General features: G+C 56.7%; 1 protein-coding gene across 9 annotated transcripts in view; it reads right to left on the bottom strand.

The window, feature by feature from the left end:
- The window catches only part of MTSS2 (MTSS I-BAR domain containing 2), an 84,397-nt gene that overhangs the window by 46,282 nt on the left and 16,867 nt on the right, over positions 1–21,248 (bottom strand). For all 9 annotated transcript variants that reach the window (XM_077830804.1, XM_077830801.1, XM_077830805.1 and 6 more), the window contains exons 2-3: positions 15,924–15,985; positions 14,400–14,473 (exon numbers count right to left, since the gene is read on the bottom strand). In XM_077830804.1, coding sequence (XP_077686930.1) covers positions 14,400–14,473; positions 15,924–15,985 — 136 coding nt within the window. The remainder of the gene's footprint in view (positions 1–14,399; positions 14,474–15,923; positions 15,986–21,248) is intronic.

The following is a 21,248-nucleotide window of genomic DNA, read 5'->3' as shown; positions in this document are numbered from 1 at the left end:
ACTTCCCAAGGCCACTGGCTAAAGTGGCCCCGCTCAGTTCAGTCTCGGAGGGGGGAGAGATGTGACAAAGCAGGCAGTCTGTGTGGGGGGACTGGAAGAGGGAGAGTCTAAGATGTCTGGCCCAGGACCCCCAAGATGGACTTGGCTGAAAGTCACTGATGTCTGTAATAGCAAGCTCTGTTCTACGCTGTGGTCCTGTCAACTAATAAACCTTCTGTTTTACCGGCTGGCTGAGAATCCCGTCTGACTGTGGAGTTGAGGTGCAGGGCCCTCTGGCTTTCCCAGCAGCCCCGCCCGGGAAGCGCACAGTGTTGAAGGGGATGCTGAAGGCTCCAAGGTCCGACCCAGGAAGGTCGAAACTGTGGAAGCTTCTTGCCCTGGAGACAGCCTGCTCAGAGAGAGGAGGCTCCCCCAGAGTCCTGACTGGCTTCATAGGGAGTAGCTCCAGAGCATCACCCGGTGACTCTGTGACACACCGTACTGCCAATGGATAGAAAAGGTGAGTCTAGGTCAGAGAGATGGACCTGAAGGCGCTACGGAGGGCTGATAACCCAGCCAGTAGCATGCTGAAGCTGATGAGAGCTGAGTCATTGACTTAAATGAGGTCAGGTGGGGTACTAAACAAACACCTGTGCAACCTGCCTCATAGAAGCAGTCTCAGTGGGACCTAGTCACATGTGTGAAACTGGGCACACGTGGCTGTTTGCAGGCTCAGGGCCCATGTCAGGTCCCCTCTCTTTGCAGCACCATGCACAGCACTGTATCAGGTCCTCTCATATACAGCCCCATGCACAGCTAGGTGCTACGGAAGCAGTGCTGCACACATTCACCTGCTGCCACAGAATTCACACCCAGAATCTTCACTCTGTCTAAAAAGAGGTTGCAGCCCTAACGGTTGCTGAGCAAATCCCGACAGCCTGAATCAAATGTAACCAATGCAAAGTTGTCTTCCTGAGTCTACATACAGCCAGAAACAAGAGCTCATAGAGAGAGAGATGAACTGCTCCCATTAGCTTAATGGATGTTGTCTCTGAAACCTAATGATGATCATAGCATGCCAAAATAGTTCATTATTTCACCCCCGATTAGTTAGCAAACATATCCAGCTGGTGCACTGAGTGGGGGGCTGGTTGTTGTCCAGGACTGCTGAGGCAGTGGGCTAGGAATTTCAGGCTCTGAGCCTTTTTGGGAAGGACAGAGATCCATCACATTCCCCCAGGGACCAAAAGCTCCCAGCATCTTCTTGGTACAAAAAGCTCAGACTGACTGCTGACCCCTTCCGGATACCAAATGCTCCAGCTACCAACAAGTCCAGCTTTCCCGACAACTTCCCCAGCACAGCTGTGTGCTGTCAATCCAATATCCTGCGGCACACCAGCAACTTGCACTGAATCTAGTAGACACAGGGCCACCACCAGGGCAGGATGGTGAGGATTGCATGGCTCCATTTCCCTGCAGCGGATGACAAAAGCCTGTGATTTGGAATGGAGTCCCAGCTGCTGTGAGGGCTCCTGTGCGCTGCCAACTTCAGTGCCCTGATGGCACAGAGTTCAAAGACTCTGAGGTCTGGTTGTGGCAGAGTGAAGATGCCCCCGGGCGGACACAGCAACAACGAGTGCACCTGAGCCTCGTGAGAGTTACAAAGCACAAAAGTAACAAACTCCTGCATCAATCGTAGGGGATGAGGCATCCCCCCTTGACGTCCATGGAAATTAAATCAGGCCCTTAATTTCCATAGCATCTTTCAGTGCAAAGTGCTTTTGAATGTGCATACAGCACCACTGAAATGCAGTCATCTCTGGGGAGGAGGACAGCAGCCACCCAGGCAGAACAGCGCATAACATTGGGGGAATAAGGGTATTGGTCAAGCATGCTTGGGCAAGTCCCTCCTTTACAGACAGTGCTGCAGGATCTCGGATATGCACACCACACAATCATGCCCTGCAAAGTCTCAGAGCATGTGTTACAAATATCAAGCACACTGGCTGGATCTGCACAGTTTTAAGTACATTTTACATGCAGTTACATATTTCAGACACATGCAAAGCCAAGAAATAAACCCATGTATGGAGACAGCATTGTTTCTGCATCTCCCCTCCTGCTCTGCGAGTCTTTTCGCTTGTGCTCCTTATTTCTGAGCCAGCCCAGACTCTGCAGATGCCGTCGGTAGAGCCCTGTGCCGCTCTCCCAGTGACCTAACAATGGGGCATTGGGATCCATTGTGCCATGCAGCAGCAGGACTGCATAGGGAATGGTTTCCATAACTCAGCACAGCCTAGCTCCCTGGCTGGCTTTCTGTTTGATGGAATGGCCGCAGGACTGAGCGGTGGGGGTCCCAGGCAGGAGCACATAGACTACAGGGGTGAGGGGAAGAACATGAACCAGGGAAGGGGGGAAAAGGGTTTATCATATTTTCCACCCCTGAGGAACCGAAATACCCTGAGGAGACCAGATCTCACATTAATCCAGCTACATCCATTTGGCATTAAAACCAGACAGTGAAAAATGCAAACACTGTTACAAACCCCCAGACATCTAGGCACAGGCACTGTGGGGCTGGGGAGACATGCCACCCCTAAAACTTTTTAAATATATTTCTTTACTGAAATGGGCATCCAAGGCATATCGGAGATTCCTGCTCCAGTTAGCTGGACTTCGCTTTTCCAAGTACAAGCCCTGCTCCTACCTTGCCAACACTGGGATAACCCAACATTTGTTCATCTCTGGTACAGATTTCAGTTTCTGTTTTGTTGGAGTCCAATACAGCTCACAAATCAAGAATGAACGTGGTACAATTATTTTTCATTACGATTATTTCTTGGTATGTTTTGCTTTAGTACACAAGAGCCTCCCATTTATCCAGCCCCAGTTAGGTTTCCCAGACATGGTTTCAGGGTCGTGCTATTTAACCCATTCCAGCAAAAATTGCACGAAAACATGAGTAACAAGTATAGATACAGCTGGTGCATTTAGCCTAAAGGATCATAGCCCAAGAGTGAGAGGTGCTTTCTGATCCCTAGCAACAGAAAGGACCTGTGCTAGGAAAAGAAAAATGGGACTTGAATTGTATAGGGACTGGACTGTCAGGGAGCTCCTGGGTCATGAAGTCCAGTCCCCTGCTGTCACAGGCAACCCATCAGTTCATCCCCTTTATACGTTTATCAAGTTCCATCTTTATACTTGTTGGACTCTTATCCCCACTACTCCATTTGGGACGCTGCTCCAGCACCTCACCCCTCTGACGGTGAAAAACCTTCTATTTTCCAGTCTACATTTATTCCTGGCCAGTTTATCCTGGTTTTTCTGGTGCCAACACTGTCCTTTAGCTTAAGCAGCTCTTTTCCCTCCCAGCACAGAGCATGCTGAGCTTGGCCTCCCAGCTTGGGCCCCCAGCTCTGTCCAAGCTCTCCCCACACACCAGGTCCTGGAAAACTGGGATCCCATGTGTGCAGGGTAACAAGCCAGCAAGTATTTGGACCGCTGCCCCCTACTGGGCAGGATCAGGCCTGCGCCAGTGTGTCAATGGAAAGGGATGGAATGGACACTGGCCTTTGAGCACCCTGCTGAAAGCACAGGGTGCTCTGACCTGCCGTTTGTGGTGCGACAAGAGGGTGATGGGCACTGGGAATTACAGACTCAATGCTCAGACTCCATGTTCCAATAATGGCACCGGGGCAAATGTCCCAAACTTTGGTGGAGCTCCATGTGCAAGTCATTGGGGGGGGACACACAAGCGATGGGGCCTCTGCGTGTGTGCAAATCCTCTAGAGAGCACCCGAACGCAGCTGCATAAGGTGGGTCTGTGCCCTCTGGGTGCCAGCCAGCCCACAGACGCTTTGCATGGTGAACCCTGACCATCCCCAGCATTCAGCAGCCTGGCGAGGAATGTGCCTGTTTGTACAGGATCCGTTTGAGCTTCTGAGCTGCACTGTAGATGCCACATGGACCGAGGGGAGACGTAGGTGCTCAGCCTCTGCCCCACCGCTGGCCAGAGCTCTGCTCCAAACTGTGACTACAGCCCCGTCTCTCCCCCAACCCGGGCCTGCTGCCTGCCGGGCCTGCTGCTGGGCCCAGCCCAGAACCAGCTGAGCGACAGTGGCCCTAATGGGGGCAGGGAGGGCTGGAAGCGGAGGGGAGCTGCAGGCTCAGTGACAGCATTCCAGGCACCTGGCAAAGCAGACAAACTGAGGCAAGGAATAAAAGCCTGGTTTCAGTCAGGGTGCTGATGTGCAGAGACTGCCCTTCCCACCTGCCTTCTGACTGGGCTGAGAACTCACCAGGACAGCTCCTCTGGGGGGTAAATACAAGTGGCAGCCCCTCTTTTCCATTCAGGGCTTAGAACCCAGGCAACATCCAGCTCTGTCATCATGAATAATGTGGCCATCCCCAGCTAGGCCCCATCACCCCCACCATTCCAGCTGGGAATCACAACCACGGCTCCTGGTCCCCACTTTCCCTGGAGCCCTGGGAATTAAGATCAGGGTTGGAATGGAGTTTGGGGTCAATAACCCCCATGCGCAACCATCCAAGCACCGGTAATGTGCATTTAGGAGTGGTTGAGCCATATCTAACCCCATAACTAGCTTCTTTCTCAGAGCTTCCAAAGGCTGCAGGAATGCAGCAACGGCTGTCACAGCTGAGCCTCTGAAGGCAGCTGAATATGTTGCTCTGGCCCCTGCCATCCCAACCCCTCCCCACCCAGGCTGGCAGGGAGGCGGGTTGGGGTCTGCAGCGAGGTTCCCTCCTCCCTCCCAGACAGATGCTGCAGGGGGAAGAGGGGGGAGGAAGTGGAGCTGGCGTCCCCCCTCCTGTGAAAATGGAGAGCCTACCCTCAGTGACCGGGCTCCCTTCTCAGCCCTTGGCTCAGGGGGCTGTGAGGCGGCACTGCGTGAACCCTGCCCCTCATGGGCTGCCCCATGTAGGCATGACACGCTCGTCCTCATCGGCCCCCATGCCCAGCCAGTTGCCCTGTTCACACAAGGGTATCACTACCCAACCCGCTCCAGGGCCAGCTCCACAGGGCACAGGCCCCCTTCCTCCTCAACCTTCTGTGCCCTTCATCCCTGTCACTGGGACCTCCCCACCCAGCCCAGCCCCCCATGACTTCACTCTCCACCTCTGCTCCCTCTCCAGAGCAGCTCGGCCCCTGCCACTTTCCCTTGTTGCCTCTCCCCGGGGCTGTGCCGGGGGCTCCATGGCAGGGTGCTGGTTAAGGGCAGCCCGCTGCCTCTCTGAGAGGTGGTGGGGGAATGATTGATGGGCTGTCAGGCAAAGCTCCCCCACTCTCCCACCGCTGCTGAGTGGCAGGTCTGAGCTGGGGCCGGCCCTTCCCATGGTACCCGAATCTGCTCTGTTGGTTCTGATGTCCGTCTGGTGTCTCTTCTCCATCCCTTGGCCCCGCACCCTTGGTCACTTGCTCCTCGCTCTCCTCACCCTTGTCCTGACACTCCTCCTTCTGTCTCTCTGCTCTCACACTGCCATGCGGGTCACTCGCTCGGACCTGGTGCTGGGTTCCCCGCCTAGACTCTGCCTATGTTCCCATGCTGCGCGCCCTGGGTTTCCGACTGTGCCCTGGCAGCCAGTCTGCGGGGAGCAGCAGGCAGCAGCTGGCATCCTGCAGGGCATTCCGAGCTATAGCAGGCTCAGAGAAGGCCAGGCTCATGCCGCCGAGAGGAGTTAACCGATCTAATCCATAACAGTGCAGTAGGCTAGTGTGTCTGTAGACAAATCTGATTCCACCTAAAGCTGCCGCCTGCTTGCACAGCTCCAGATGGCCTGGATACCGAACGTCTGGAAAGCAGGCTGGGACCATCTGCTGTGAACAAGCCAAGCAGTGGAGAGCGGGGCTCTGAGCTGCCAAAGAGGGAACCGGGCGCTGGGCAGCTGACAGCAGAGGGAGGAGTGGGCAGTTTGGAGCACTGGGGTTTATGCTTTTCTCAGGGGTTTCACTGTCTGAGGGAGACATTTCTGGGGTGGACTGATTTGAGAGCTGGTCTCCTCACAGCATTTCAGTGCCTGGGCGGAGGAGGTCCCAGAAGGAGGTTGGATCCTACAGGCAGGCCCCAGGAGGCAAAAAGCTCATAAGGACAATCAGCTACTGACCGATAGAGACCAGTGACAGATTATTATGGGACTGTGATGATCATCCAGTCTGAGCTCCTGCACAGCACAGACCACACACAGCTGGGAAGCCAAACCTTGGACCTTGGTTCTTCTGCTCCAAACTACAAGCCTCTACCCCCTCACCAGGATCTGCATGCCCTGCCCGTGCCAAAGGCAGGAGTGTGTGTTAATTAGATAGTAGCAGCACCTGGTCCACGTGCCCAGCACCTCCCGTCTGGCACCCCCACAGCAGGCCCAAGCCAGCACTGAGCCCTCCCAAGGCACACATCAGCTCTCCCCATACCCCCCATCCCTTGATCCTTTGTGTCCCCAAAGGACTGCTGGATTCGGCTGGGCCTCGGCAAGCCAGCACACATGGTTTGGGTTCTAGGTTGCCAGAGGTGGAGAACCACCACCCTATCCTCTGCTACTAATCCACGGCTTAATCCTGCCTGGTGCAGAGCGCCCACAGTGCCAGTGAAGTGGGACACGCTCGCACTCTCAGCATCAGGCCTCCAGGCAGCCGGCAGGCTAAAGCCGGGGAAGGCCAGAGCCTCGTTGCCATCCATGGGTTTGAACAGCCACACGAGAGAGGGAGGAAGAGAGCGAAAGACAGCAGCTCCAGCAGGGCTGGGAAATAAGAGTCAGGGAAGCGGCTGCTGCCTCTCGCGGGCAGATCCCTTGAGGTGACGGGAAGCCGTGCAAGGACACACAGGGCGTAGAGAGAAGCAAGGCCCAGGTGTTTGGTAACGTGGGGCATGTCAGCAGCATCCGCAGAGTCAGATCTCCTGGGCCGTGCCACATACCACTAACCCAGCTCCTGAGGTCCTGTGCTGCCCACCGCACGCCCGCGGGTAGGAGGGAGCAGAGCCCTACGGCTCCACAGGGCTGGGGCTGGCGGGAGGAACGCCGACTCCATTACACCAACCCTCTGTGATCAGAGGCGGGAGCCCTGCGAGGGGCCACAGACCTGGGTCTGGCTCACCTCGTCATGGGTCTCTATGGAGGGTCACACTTCAGTTGGGGCTTTCTGTGTGGCTAGGGAGCCAGAAACGGGGCTGTGCGACCTTTCCCCTCTGAGCACTGGCTCAGATCCAGGATAGGCCTGGCCACCCACTGTCACCATTCTGATGGTTGGTGGCCTGTGTGAAACAAGCGGGAGCCTGCTTCCAGGGGCCAGGTGTCCCACGCAAAGCAGCAGCCTCAGCAGAGAGGCCTGGATGGGCCACGCAGCAGGGCAGGGCTTCAGCAGGGCGGTGGGGGCGTCTTTCTGCGACAGCGTGTGCTGCACCTATTGTGTGGCTATGTGACTGGGTGCGCTACTCACTGCAGGATAGCGCCTCCTCCTGGCCGTTCTGGGGCTTAGCTCTGGATAGGGTCCAGAGTGACCTAGATAAATTGGAAGATTGGGCCAAAAGAAATATGATGAGGTTCAACAAGGACAAGTGCAGAGTCCTGCACTTAGCAAGGAAGAATCCAATGCACCGCTACAGACTAGGGACCGAATGGCTAAGCACCAGTTCTTCAGAAAAGGACCTAGGGGTGACAGTGGACGAGAAGCTGGATATGCGTCAACAGTGTGCCCTTGTTGCCAAGAAGGCCAATGGCATATTGGGCTGTATAAGTAGGAGCATTGCCAGCAGATCGAGGGAAGTGATTATTCCCCTCTATTTGGCACTTGTGAGGTCACACCTGGAGTATTGCATCCAGTTTTGGGCTCCCCACTACAGAAACTATGTGGACAAATTGGAGAGAGTCCAGCAGAGGACAACGAAAATGATCAGGGGGCTGGAGCACATGACTTATGAGGAGAGGCTGAGGGAACTGGGGTTATTTAGTCTGCAGAAGAGAAGAGTGAGGGAGGATTTGATAGCAGCCTTCAATTACCTGAAGGGGGGTTCCAAAGAGGATGGAGCTCGGCTGTTCTCAGTGGTGGCAGATGACAGAACAAGGAGTAATGGTCTCAAGTTGCAGTGGGGGAGGTCTAGGTTGGATATTAGGAAACACTATTTCATTAGGAGGGTGGTGAAGCACGGGAATGGGTTACCTAGGGAGGGGGTGGAATCGCCATCCTTAGAGGTTTTTAAGGCCCAGCTTGACAAAGCCCTGGCTGGGATGATTTAGTTGGTGTTGGTCCTGCTTTGAGCAGGGGATTGGACTACATGATCTCCTGAGATCTCTTTCAACCCTGATCTTCTATGATTCTATTCTATGCTTCTGCACGGCCAATGCCCCTTCCAGCGGTTGTGCTCCAGCTCTTCCTCCATCTGTGGCCCCTCTCATTCCAGGAACTGCAGCACCTCTTTGTGACGCGGCCCTCCGGCCAGGTCACTGTGTATCGAAGGCTGGCAGTCCTCCCGTCCCACACGCTGCCCCAGGTGCTGCTCTCTCAGCAGATGGCTGGGAACCCGGGCCCGGCCTCTACTCTGGGTTCCAGCTCAGTGATCCTCCAAACAGCAGCCAAGGTGGGGGTCTGCACCCTGCCTAGGGTTGTCAACTTTCTAATGACACAAAAACAAATACCCCTGCCCCACGCCCTGCCCCTTCCCTGATACCCCGCCCCTTCTCCAAGGCCCCATCCCCACTTGCTCCATCCCCTTCCTCCATCGCTTGCTCTCCCCCACCCCCACTCACTTTCACCAGCCTGGGGCAGGGGGTTTGGGTGTGGGAGGGGGGTGAGGGCTACAGCTGGGGGTACAGGCTCTGGGGTGGAGCTAGTGATGAGCGGCTTGGGCTTGGAGGATTGGGCTGCAGGAGAGGGCTCCAGGCTGGGGCACAGGGTTGGGATGTGGGAGGGGGTATGGGCTCTGGGCTGGGCATGCAGGCTCCAGGATGGGGCAGGAGGTTGGGGTGCAGGGGGAAGTGAGGGCTCCGGCTGCAGGCTCTGGGGTGGGGCCGGAGATGAGGGTTTGGGGTGCAGGAGAGGGATGCGGGCTGGGGCAGGGCGTTGGGGTGAGGGCTCCGCCTGGGGGCATAGGCTCTGGGGTAGGGCCACGGTTTGGGGTGCAGGATGGGGTGTTGGGTAGGAGCTCCAGGCTGTGCTTATCTCAGGAGGTTCCTGGGAAGTTACCGACATCTCCCTCCAGCTCCTAAGCGGAGGCATGACCACATGGCTCGCTGTACTGCCCACACCTGCAGGCACCGCCCCCTCGGCTCCCATTGGCCATGGTTCCTGGCCAATGGGAGCAGCTGAGCTGGCACTGGGGACGGGGGCAGCACACACAGCTCCAGTGGCTGTCCCCCCACCTAGGAGCCAGAGGGAGATGCTGGCAGCTTCCTGGAAGCTACAAGGAGCTGGGTAGGGAGCCTGCCTGCGCCGCTGACTGGACTTTTAATAGCCCGGTCAGCAGTGCTGACCAGTGCTGCCAGGGTCCCTTAACCCTGCCGCCTTTCCATGAGCTGCTTCCTCCCCTCCTGGCCCTCCCCTCTCTTCTCCCCAGAGTAACCGTGGGCTCCTTGTCTCTATAGCCCCCAACTCACCCCCCTTCCCCCAGGGAGAGACTGCAGCCCCCTCTGCTTCCACTCTCCTATCTAGACAAACCCTGCCTGCTCCCCCCAGGTGAGCTCACCTAATCAGGGCTTTCCTCCAGGCCAGATTTACCCGGATTGCAGCCAACTGGCCCATTTCAGCTCTTGCAGGGCCAGCGTGGGGAGCTCACCCTGTCAAAAGCTAGTGCAGGTTCCCACGCTGGCATGTTTCACTAGCTCTGCACTGAGAGGAGAAGGGGGCTTAACAGAATAAATGTACACTGCTCTCTTTAGAGGAAGGAAGGGGAGGTAGGCAGCTCCAGCATGTGTAGTGTGTGTCATACTGGTTATAGTCAGGGGTGAAAGTAACTTAAAGGACTTACCGGTACTCTGGAGTCCTGACCAGGGGGCGTGGCTTCAACCAGAAGAGGCGGGGCCTTTAAATACCTGGGCCCTTTAAATCAAGATTTAAAGGCCCCGGGGCTCCGGCTGTGGCTGGGAGCCCCAGGGCCTTTAAATCACCCCCGGCGCTACCAGCTGCAGAGACAGCTGGGAGCCCCGGGGTGATTTAAAGGGCCCTGGGCTGTGGCTGCTGCTACCGAGTGGAACTCGGGGCCCTTTAAAGCGCCCCCCGAGCCCCGCTGCCGGAGCCCCGGGGTAGCGGTGGCAGGGCTCCGGCGGCGATTTAAAGGGCCCGGAGCTCTGCTGTGGGGAGCCCGGGGCCCTTTAAAGCACCAGCCTGGGGAAGCTGGTCTGGTCTGGCACAGCGTACTGGCTCTTGCCGGTATGCCGTACTGGACCGGACCGGACCGGCTTACTTTCACCTCTGGTTATAGTGCAGGGGAACATGTCTCCTTCATCCCTAACTCACACACTGGTGCTGAGAGAGACTTTGCTCCCTGGGCTGGTGACTCCATCTTCCACCTAACACCAGTGTCTGGCCTCAGAGATTTCTGCTTTTCTGCTTGAGACCTCCATCACTGCAGAGGATCGGGCAAAGGCAGAGTCCATCACATGCCAGCCCCGTGAGCCAGTTCATGGTCTTCTCCTCTCAAAGGCTGCCCTGCAGCCCATTCCAGCTGAGCACCGACATTCAGGTTCTGCTCCTCTTCATGGCAATACCCAGAGTTCATTCCAGGCGGAGGTCCAAACCCATTTCTGGATCTCTTTCCAATTGTGCGGGAGTGACACCCGCATGAACTGACTAGTGAACTGCTTTCACAGATGATTCTCACCAGTGAACCTGGCCAGGATTTTCTTGTCCTCTTAGAAGAGACTCCAGGGAGCCAGATGTCACACTGATCAGTGAGAGCCAGACAACACAACGGGCCAAACCCAGCCCTGCTGCAGCCGCGGAGCTCCATGGCAGACCAAATCCGAGCTGCAAGTGCCACCTCTGTGCCTTAGTTGACAAAGACAGGGGCCAGATTCAGGCCTGGTGTAGGGCTGCCTTGGGCCCATAGCCTGAATCCAACCGAGGCACAGCGCCCTGCAGCTGGCAGCTTGTGTGGTCTGAATGTGTCAGAACCACGCTGTCCCCAAAAAGCAATCTGCCCTGTTCCCTACGGTCTCAGTCTGGCATAGCAGCTCTTCCCTGCCCCGCGGAGAAGCATCTGTGCTCCGAGAGCCTGCGTACAAGGGTCCCACTGTGTTCAGGAGGAAAGCTAGCGAACTACGGGGAAAAAACACACTATTGGCCTAAGCTGCCAGCACAGCCTGACCACGCTGCTCGTCAGCCCTGCCCGACCGAGTCTAGCGCTCTGGGAGGAGAAGCTGCCCCACGCAGACACGGTCCACACTGCTTCCCTTTGGCTGGGCCGGGGAGACAGCCCCACCACATGGATCTGCATTGTAGCCCCAGTGACCCAGTCTGGAACCCACGCCTCAGCCCTGGGCCCCAGCCCTGCTCCCCGATCATGCTTGAGAGACCAGGCCCTGGCCCCAAGGAGGCGAGACAAATTGGGTCCGCAGACTGGTTACGAATGAGGGTTTTTAACTGGTCTGGCAATCCCAGTCCTCGGCACACCATGTCCAGGGGTCCTGTTCTCCTTAGCTCACTCCAAACCGCAGTGCCTGAGCTGGACAGAGTGCTGGGCGCATTGTAGGTAAAGCCCCGATTGTATTCTCTCTCTTCAGTCTGGGTTTGCTGGCTACACTGAGGGTAGCTGCTGTCATTGGCCCAGGCGCCATCAGACACAGATCAAATGCAATCAGATCTGGAGAGGCCAGTGCTGTAGCCACCTAGTTTCCCCACTGGGGGCAAAAAAGGATAGATCTCATTTGCACATGCAAATATTCACCCATAATGCATTCTGCCAGGCCCACTCCCACCACACACAGATAGGTGTAAGGGTCCCCTCCCCACAGCCTGCTCCTGCTCCCTCAGGGTTTCCACTGACTAACCCTCAGTGGTATCACTGGGCAGAGACACAGTGAGCAGGAGGCCAGTGGGGTGTGAGGATGCGTAGGAGGTAAACACACAGGGATGTCACAGGAGATTAGTGATGTCCTCTTACTACTGGCCTCTCCCCTCCTGGTCCAAAACCAAATTAACCCATGGATCAGGCGCCAATGAGCTCATGCACCCAGGCTATCCGGGAGAGAAACCCTGGGACAACTCAGAACAACACGCGCTCTGTGAAGAAAACAACAGTCGCTGTGTTTTGGGTTGTTCCCATGTCTGTGACCCCACCCAAACCTCGGGGTCCAGCTAGGAGCTGCTGGAGCCAGCAGGCTTGGCCTCAGTCCTCCCCCCAGTCCTCAGTGGCATCTGACCTCCTTTGTAAATCCCAGCCTTGCTTTGCTGACTTTTCTATTTCCTGTGCCCCAGTCTCCAGTAATCACACTGCACATCTGTCCACGGCTTCCCTTCGTGCCCCTTCGCAGGGGATCCTGCGCCTTGGCTGCAGCCGGGGATGGGGGGAAGGAGGCGGTGAGGCGACGCACGGGGGAACAAGACACACAAGCACATCTGTACTGGCCATCTGCAGCGGAGTGCAGCCCAACCCTCGTTAGCACTGCCAAGAGGCCAGGCTTGGTACAGGGCTTCTAAATGTGAAGGAGCATCAAGAGTGGGGCCAGTGGGGGTCAAGGCAAGCTGGGCCCAGCTTCCAGCCGGGCTCCTGGGAGTGGGTCAGTAACTCACAGGGGGTGGCTAACCCCCTGCCCAACGAGATCCTGACACTGGCTTCCACTCTGCTTCTTAAGGTTGAAGTGGGTGCCCAGGTGAGAGAGACAGGAGAATGGGGATGCTGCAAACATCTCGTCAGCAGAAGGGCATTGCCCTTCCGACCCCTGCTGCCCTTATCACCAGGCAATGCCACTGCGATCGCTCTGCCCAACCCCAGCCTCTCCTGGCTGAGGATCCCAAAGCACCTTGCAAACAGGAACAAATTCACGTTGCAGGCAGGCACCAGTGTGCCCATTTTACAGCTGGGGAAACTGAAGCCCAGTGATGCTCAATCCTGAAGCCATCAGTCAGGAGGAGAAGGCAGGAGTCCTGGCTCTCCTGCTCTAAGCATACAACACTAGCTCTCTCAAACACAGGTGGGGAATCCTTTGCATGTCTTAATGCAGTTGCTCCTCCCACCTCTCCCTTCAACAGCCATTAGGCATGAAATGATGGAGCAGGTGTTTGAAGTTCACGCTCGGCCTCAGTGACGTGCTCTAGGATGTGCAACTAGAGCAACACAGAGAAAGAAACTCACTTAAAGCCAGGCACAGTTTGTCCACCCACCCTGGTCACTGCATCGTATTTGCACTGTTCTAAGTGGTCGTTCAAGTGACCAACAAAAACCCATTGCCCAGCAGCTGGTCTTTACCCAAACTGCGGTGTTCAAGCTCTGTCTACACTAGGAAATTGACGCACTGCTGAAGGCAGATGTCAGCAATGGGCCCCCATGAACCAGTGCTGGAAGCATTGAAATTGCTCATTTGGAGGGAACAAAAGCCTCCCAGTGTCACCACAGAACGTGTGACGATACCTGGTCCATGCAGTCGCGGGCCTGAGTGTCAGGGGTGCTGAGCATCCGCCGCTCCTGGGGTTGCTGTGGGTGTTCAGCACGTCTGAAAATCAGGCCCTGTGGGGAAAACGCCCGAAGTTCTCGCTCCAGCTCTCAAAGGAGCGCCTCGGCATTGAACCGGCGGGTCCCTGGCGCCCCACAGTAGCGCCCAGGGGCAGCCCCACCAGCTTCCTGAGGAAGAGGCGCTGAGAGGCTGCCAGAGAGAATTCAGGCTCGCTTCGCAGCAAGCCGCGGGCCCAGCAGACCTCGGGTGCCCAGGGAGCGGCGAGCGTATGCCCGTGCAGTGCAGCCAGCGGACGGGTGCCACGAGCGAGGCTCAGTGCCTGGGCGAAGGAGCCCAGGGGAACTTCGGGCGCACCTGCCTCTGCCGGCTCTTCTTTTCAGCCCTGCCTTTGGCTCCTGTCTTGGTCTCTCTCCTTCCTCTCCCACCCTCCTGTTTGTTGCAATCCTCCCAACCCCATGACCCCATTCTCCCCTCATCTGTCCGTCCACTCCCACTCTTCGCTTCGCCCACCCTTTCCATCCGATCTCCTCTCTCTTCCCTCCCTCCTGAGGCACAAAGTTGCCCTGTCTGGGCTCCCCACACGCAGTAGCTTCAGAGTTCTGTGCCCCGAGGACTCTCACACACCGGGTGATGGACCAGCCTCACGACCAGTCTTCCACGGACAATACTGCTCCCCACCGCCCCCCACACACACCGAAAAACCCTGTGAAAGCAAATCGCTGGGCAGGGAGTCTGCTATGGGAGTGCCAGTCAAGCTGGCTTTGAGTGTGCTGTCTGCAGGGGCTTCTGAGCAGCAGGCCTACCTCGTGTGTTGGTGGCCATGTCTGCCACTTTCTGGAAGGCGTCCAGGAAGGCGACTGCTGCCAGCACTGTAGTCCTGAGGCACAAAGAGACGGATGCATACGTCAGCTGGGAGTCCAAAGGACTAATGCAGTGCACCTTCTACTGATCCCTACACACAGGAACGCCCACACACTCAAATCCCAACGGGCCATACCACTGTATCCTGTCTCGAGCAGCGGCTATTATCTGACGCTTCAAAGGAAGCATAAATAACATCCCCTAACAAGTTGTCCAGTATTGTACATAGGGGAAATACCTTCCTGACCCCTGCTGTGATCATCCTTTGCTCGGAAGCATGAGATTAGCTCATCCCTACCCTAGCCAGCACGGTAGCTACCTTTATTACTAACAGCCATGCCGTTATGCAGCCCCAACCTTTAGCACAATGTCCTGATGCAGCAGTGAGTTCCACAGGTTGCTTGTCAAGAGAATGGGTGTGACCCTAGGCACCCCTGTATTCACATCCTATGCACAACACCAGTAATATCTGAACAAAATATGCCTTGTGAGCTATCATATGAAAGCTTATAACATGTTGGTTATTAACATAATTGTAAAATGCATATGTTAAAGTTATATGTGAAGTTATGGATTCCCTCTGTATGATGTGATTAGAACATGTTCAAGATCAGCCAGCCTAGCCTCGGTAAAGGTGATAAACAGGTCAGTCCTAGACACAGGAATGGGGGTTTACCTCAATTTACCTATTAGCAGTAAACAGAGCCCTCACACTAAACCAGCGAGGGTTATCCTGTTCCTGAACTCCAGCGACAAGGAATTAACCTGGCTCCGGCACCCCCGCGAGACACAGGAGGCTGAATCCCCAGCAGGCCTTCCTGACTTGTGAGACAAAGGGCTAGTCTACACTAGAATTGCTACATCGCTCAGCTAATCAGAAAGGGGGAGCTCCCAACCAACGCTCACGGCACCTGCGTCCATGCTGGCGGTACCAGCATGGTGCTGGGCCAGCAGTCAGCTAAGGGGCTTTCTGGCCACAGTACAGCACAGGGGCCTAGAGGGGCCATAGTGGGGGGAATCCTTGGCTTCTAAGCCTGCTGCTGCCACCGCCTTGCTCTGTATCCTTGGCCAGCTGCCTTATCTTCTCCGCGCCTCCATTTTGCCATCTATTGGTACTGGTCCCCTTAGTGAAACTCTTTGAGCTCTCGCTTTTAAAAGTCACTAGTTTAGTCTGAGTCGCATGCCCAGCACATGGGGGTTCAACTGGCAAGTGCCTGGCTCTTGTTTGGATCCTCAAGCAGCTTCCTCCTGCTGCCTGGTGTGTTGGGCTGCAGAGCTGCAGCCAGCCTCTGTGCTGGGGCTTTGCCAGCTCTCTTCTTACATTCATCACCTGAATTCCCGAGCAGCTGGCACTGGCCTGGCTGGAGAGCAGAGCTGCTCTGCATGGCCTCCTTCAGTCAGCTTTGTGGGACTGCAAGGTCCTTCCCAGCAGCATTCAACCTGGTGCAGATCCCGGGACGACTCACCTGAGCTGGGAGTGCAGCTTAGTTGCCTTGGAGTTGAAATCTTCCCAGATGGGGTAGGAGCTCTGAAACAACAGAAAGCAGAGAGAGATGAAGAACCAGAGGAGAGCTCTCAGATCAAAGGGTGTGTCCTCTCACATGGTTTCTCAGGGATGTCCCATACAACCCCAGGCACTTTTAAATGCACTTTTAAATCCCCCAGCCAGCCTGGCCCCAGCACGGCCTGCTCCTCCCTCGCACACCAGCCTAGCCGTGCAGAGTGCAATGCAGGAGTGATATGAGAAAGATGCTCGTCTGGCCCCCTGCCCCATAGGAGCAGAGCTGCTCACACATCCCTGGGAGCAGGGCAGGGCTGTTCTCTCATGGGAGCCGAGGCACAGAGAGATCAAGTGACTTGCCCACAGTCACACGAAAAATCTGTGACAGTGCAAGGAACTGTCTCACAAGGCCAAGGCTCTTGCCCTGACCACTAGCCTCCCACCCCCACCGCAGAGAACTGACCTCCTATCAGGTATCTGTCTCACAGGATTCACTCCCAAGGGGCCCCAGCACGCTGCCCTCTCGTTAGCTGGATAGCAAGCTAGATTTGTGGCGAAGATGGCCAGTCTGGGGCTATTTTCCTTCCCCACCCCCGTTCAGAATCCCAGGGTCTCCTCTGTGCAGTGTAACCCCCATATCACTGGTGGTCCTGTCACCCGAGAATCATCCCACTGCACTCCACGGAGTTACCCCAGGAAGGACGTTTATCCCAGAATCTGATTTCACAAAGAGCCCTGACTCCCGGGTGCTGCAGAGCTCATACAAGCTCAGGATTTCTGCACAGCCCCCTGAGGCCAGAGAACCAAATACAGGAGAGCTCAGGGCTAGACCATAGCAGGGGCTGTTTTACGGTAGCCAAGGGCAGGGATGCAGGAGAGACAGGGCCTGAAACTGGAATGACCCATGATTTTCCATTCGGGAAGGGCAGATCCATCCATCTCAGGGTTTGAATTTCTGCAGTGAGTATGACAAAGCAACCAGCCTCTCACTTCCCCCCACCCGCCCAGCAAACCCAGCCTAATCCAGCTGAGCAGCCGGGCCAGCTGCAGGGTCGCTCCTCCAATACGGTGGTGTGCAGGGTGAAAGCGGACAGCAGGAGCAGTGATTTACAAGCGGGTTCCCCAGACCCCATAAGAGCAAAGCCCCCTCCTCTGGCTGCAGCTAGCCAGTCAGCCCCTGTGTGGGGCAGGTCTTCGAGTACAGGGAGCTGAGAGGGGCTTGGGTGTTTTAAAACAACTCACCCAAGCAGATGCACTTGATGCAGCACAAAAGTGCAGCTGGCTGATTGACGCTGCAGTCAGATTGCAGCACAGGTAGAGCTGGGTGGGAAAACCTTTCCCCAGCCCAGACGTTTTCCCGTGTTTGAACGTTTTTCCCATTGTGAATCAGCAGGAAGAGGTGAAATCTCAACATTTCTTGGACACTGAATACCCACCCCCCACCACCACTTCCGCCTCCCCAACCCCCGCCAAAGACTTCTTTAGTTCAGGTGAATTGAAATATTTTGCTTCAGTGATGATCATGTTCAAACGTGATTTTTACTCCCTTTCATGCACGTTTGGACATGGAAAATCATTGGGAACTGGAACCCTATTCAGAACGGGTCCAAAGGACACGCTGACCGTTTCAGAACTTGGTTGCGAGTTGAGACCTTTGGACAAACCGACCCTTTCCCGCAAACCGGTGCACTGTCTACAAACAGGTGTTCTCCGTGAAAAGGCATTTTGGGTGAACCACTTCCCAGGCTCACAATCCATGGGACCATCGTGCCTCCCCCGCGTTGAGCACACCCAGCTCCCATTGCAATCATCGGACACTGCGGGGGCTCAGTTCCTCTGAGAGCCAGGCCACACCAGGCACCGCAGGGAGAGGCAGGGCTGGGACAGCGAAAGGCCTTTTGTCTCCAGGTCACTGAGTCCAATCTGGCCCACGTCAATGCCAATGGGCCGGCTCTCTCCTGGCCGATCGCCTCTGTGCTCGGAGCCTGTCTGTTGGGATGTACTGATTCCCTGCTCTGGACCTGTAATGCAAACCATTCTAGCCGGCCCAGTCCCGGCAGATCTCCAGCTCCTGCAGTCAGGAATGAGGGGCGGGTGGGTTCCCAGAAGGCCTGATCCTAGGGCCCCATGGGGCCCCTCCTGCAGCAGAACGACTCAGCGTGAGCTGGTGTATCAGAGCGTGGCTGGAGAACATAAGCAAGGAGTGGACTGGCACCATGCCGGCAGGGGCAGCTCCTGGGAACAGGGCAGGGCGCAAGCAGAGACTGAGTTTATTCCTTGGCCCCAGGCACATGACCCAGGTAGGGGTTACAGCCACGGATGGACACAACAGAAAGCCCAAGGAAGACTGGGGTGGCGCGAGGCTCGTTTCCTTGACTTCAGCTCAGCACTTCCAGCCTGAGCCATCGACAGCAACAAGCCGTGTCCGGCGGGTGGGTCAGCATGGGACAGAGATGCTTTTGGGTCTGGGTGAGTGACGCCCAGGGACACCCGCTCGAAAAGGAATCCTGACGGCTCCGCTCAGCGCCACTGCCCGGGCTGTTGCGTGTCCTGTTCCCAGCACCACAGCGGGGCTGGAGGGCTCCCTGCTAGCGCCGTGCCACGGCCCGCGCAGCTCCAGAAGCAGCCGGCATCTCCAGCTCGTAGCCTTAGGGGCTGCCGGGGGGGGCCGCAGGCTGCCCTGCCCCCAGGCGCGGCTCCCATCGGCTGGGTCAGGGCAGGGGAGGACTAGCACCGCTCGCCAGTGCTGAGCAGGCAGCTGAGGAGGGGTCTCCCGCTGCTGCCCAGCCTCTTCTCCGGGCGCTCCTCGTGTGCCCGGGCTCCAGTGCCCCGTCTGCCTGCCTGCCTGTCACCCCGTCGCCGGCACCCGGCCGTGGGAGGTGCGTGTATCCCCGTCTCCCAGGGCTGGGAATGGGGCTGCACCCCCGTCCCCCTCACTGCATCCTTCCCGCTCCAACCCCTCTGCACCCCCGTCCCCTCACTGCATCCTTCCCGCTCCAACCCATCCCCCCTCACTGCATCCCTCCCCGCCCCACCCCTCTGCACCCCCGTCCCCTCACTGCATCCTTCCCGCCCCAACCCATCCCCCCTCACTGCATCCCTCCCCGTCCCAACCCCTCTGCACCCCCGTCCCCTCACTGCATCCTTCCCGCTCCAACCCATCCCCCCTCACTGCATCCCTCCCCGTCCCAACCCCTCTGCACCCCCGTCCCCTCACTGCATCCTTCCCGCCCCAACCCATCCCCCCCTCACTGCATCCCTCCCTGTCCCAACCCCTCTGCACCCCCGTCCCCTCACTGCATCCTTCCCGCCCCAACCCATCCCCCCTCACTGCATCCCTCCCCGTCCCAACCCCTCTGCACCCCCGTCCCCTCACTGCATCCTTCCCGCTCCAACCCATCCCCCCTCACTGCATCCCTCCCCGTCCCAACCCCTCTGCACCCCCGTCCCCTCACTGCATCCTTCCTGCCCCAACCCATCCCCCCTCACTGCATCCCTCCCTGCCCCTACCCCCCCGCACCCTCATCACTGCATCCCTCCCTGTCTAACCCCCCCCACCCTTATCCCCCTCATCACTGCATCCTTCCCGACCCAACCCCCCCAAACCCATCCCCCCTCACTGCATCCCTCCCCGTCCCAACCCCCCTGCACTCATGTCCCGTAACTGTATCTCTCCCTGTCCCAAGCCCCCGCACCTCTATCCCCATCACTGCAACCCTCCCCGCCCCAACCCTCCTGTGCCCTGTGTCCCCCGTCACTGCATCCCTCCCCATCCCAACCCCCCCCCAGCCCTGTCCCCCACCACTGCATCCCTGCCCGCCCCAACCCCCCTGCACCCCACTCCCCATCCCATCCTGCCCCCCACACCTACCCATCCCAGGCCTGTAACCCTTACAGCGCTCTCCCACCCATCCTCTCCACCCCCATGTCCCTCACCCCCTGCACCTCCGTACACTGCTGCACTCCCATTATATCCCTATACACCTGTGCCCCCCACATCCTCACGCACCTGTAGCCTTCTGCCTCCCCCTGCATCCCCATCCACCCCACATACATCTCCAGACCTCCTCCCCTCTCCTTTACTGTTCCCTCTCACCCCCACCCTGCTCTCATCCTTGGCCTCTTTTCCTCCCCATTCTCTCTCTCCCGCACCCCCACCCCCACCTTTTCCCGTCCAGCTGGCTGGGTGATTTAGGCAGCCCCTAGTGTATGGAAAAGTGTCTCTGTGTAGGCAAGTGTGTGCACGCACTGTACGTGTGTAAGAGACTGTGCGGCTTTGTGTACGGAGGCGCGTGTATTGCCGCACGTGTGTATATGCCTAGTGCGGACTTTTATTCCTTTCGCTGGCTTGCACACACAAAAATGGATGACATAAGATGTGTGTGTTCATTTCATAGCAAGTTTTTAAAAGAGAAGGGAACTCTAAAAGCAATGTCTTATTTCTTAAAAAGTGAATGTTGTTGACTAGTAATTGCAGAAGAGCCAATGGATCATACATTTCTCCCCACCTTTGTCTAGCTATATTATAACCTCTTTGTTGCAGACTCTCTTTTTATGTGTCTGTCCAGCACCTACCACCCTGGAGCCCTGCTCTTAGGTGGGGGCTCTAGGCACTAAACAAGAATTGTGATAATAAATCATGTGGAAGTCTTTGTGTTAGTGCATGTTAGATGTGTGCACATGAATACACGTGTGTATCTGCACGTAGGTGTGGGGGTCAGTTTCTACAGATTTCTTTATATAGGTATCGGGACAGGTGCATTTCTGTGGTTGTGTTCTCTGGGTTTGTATTTGGGCTTCAGGAGTGGGCCTTTAATGGACCCATAGCAGCTGTGATAACGTGTGGTCCTAATTCCACACATAAAATTACAGTAACTTTAGTGAACAAAAAACGTGGAGCTGGTTACGAAGAATGGGAAACGGGGAGGGAAAGAATCATGAAAACCTTTGTGAAGTTTCATTTTTTAAAAATGACCCTTTTTGACTATTTTGCTGCCAGCTCTAACATCCTGTAACCAATAAAACCTGAATTTAGCAGAATACACCTGTCAGAACAAGCACGACGCCCGTTCGGGCCTTGCAGTGAAAATGAGCATGTGAGAGAGGGTGGGGGAGAGCAAGCAATGGAGGGGCGGGGGGTGGAGTGAGCGGGGGCGGGGCCTCAGGCAGTGGGTGGGGCAAGGGTGTCCAGTTTTCTGAAATTAGAAAGTTGGCAACCCTAGCAATGCCATGGTTAAGCGGGCAGAGTTAAGAGGAGCAGCGGGCACCTGGCCAGCCCTTGTGAAGAAGC

Source organism: Eretmochelys imbricata, chromosome 12 (assembly GCF_965152235.1).
Source record: "Eretmochelys imbricata isolate rEreImb1 chromosome 12, rEreImb1.hap1, whole genome shotgun sequence".
Lineage (NCBI taxonomy): Eukaryota > Metazoa > Chordata > Testudines > Cheloniidae > Eretmochelys > Eretmochelys imbricata.
Note: the sequence above shows the minus strand (reverse complement) of the source record. Positions and strands in the feature narration are given on the sequence as shown.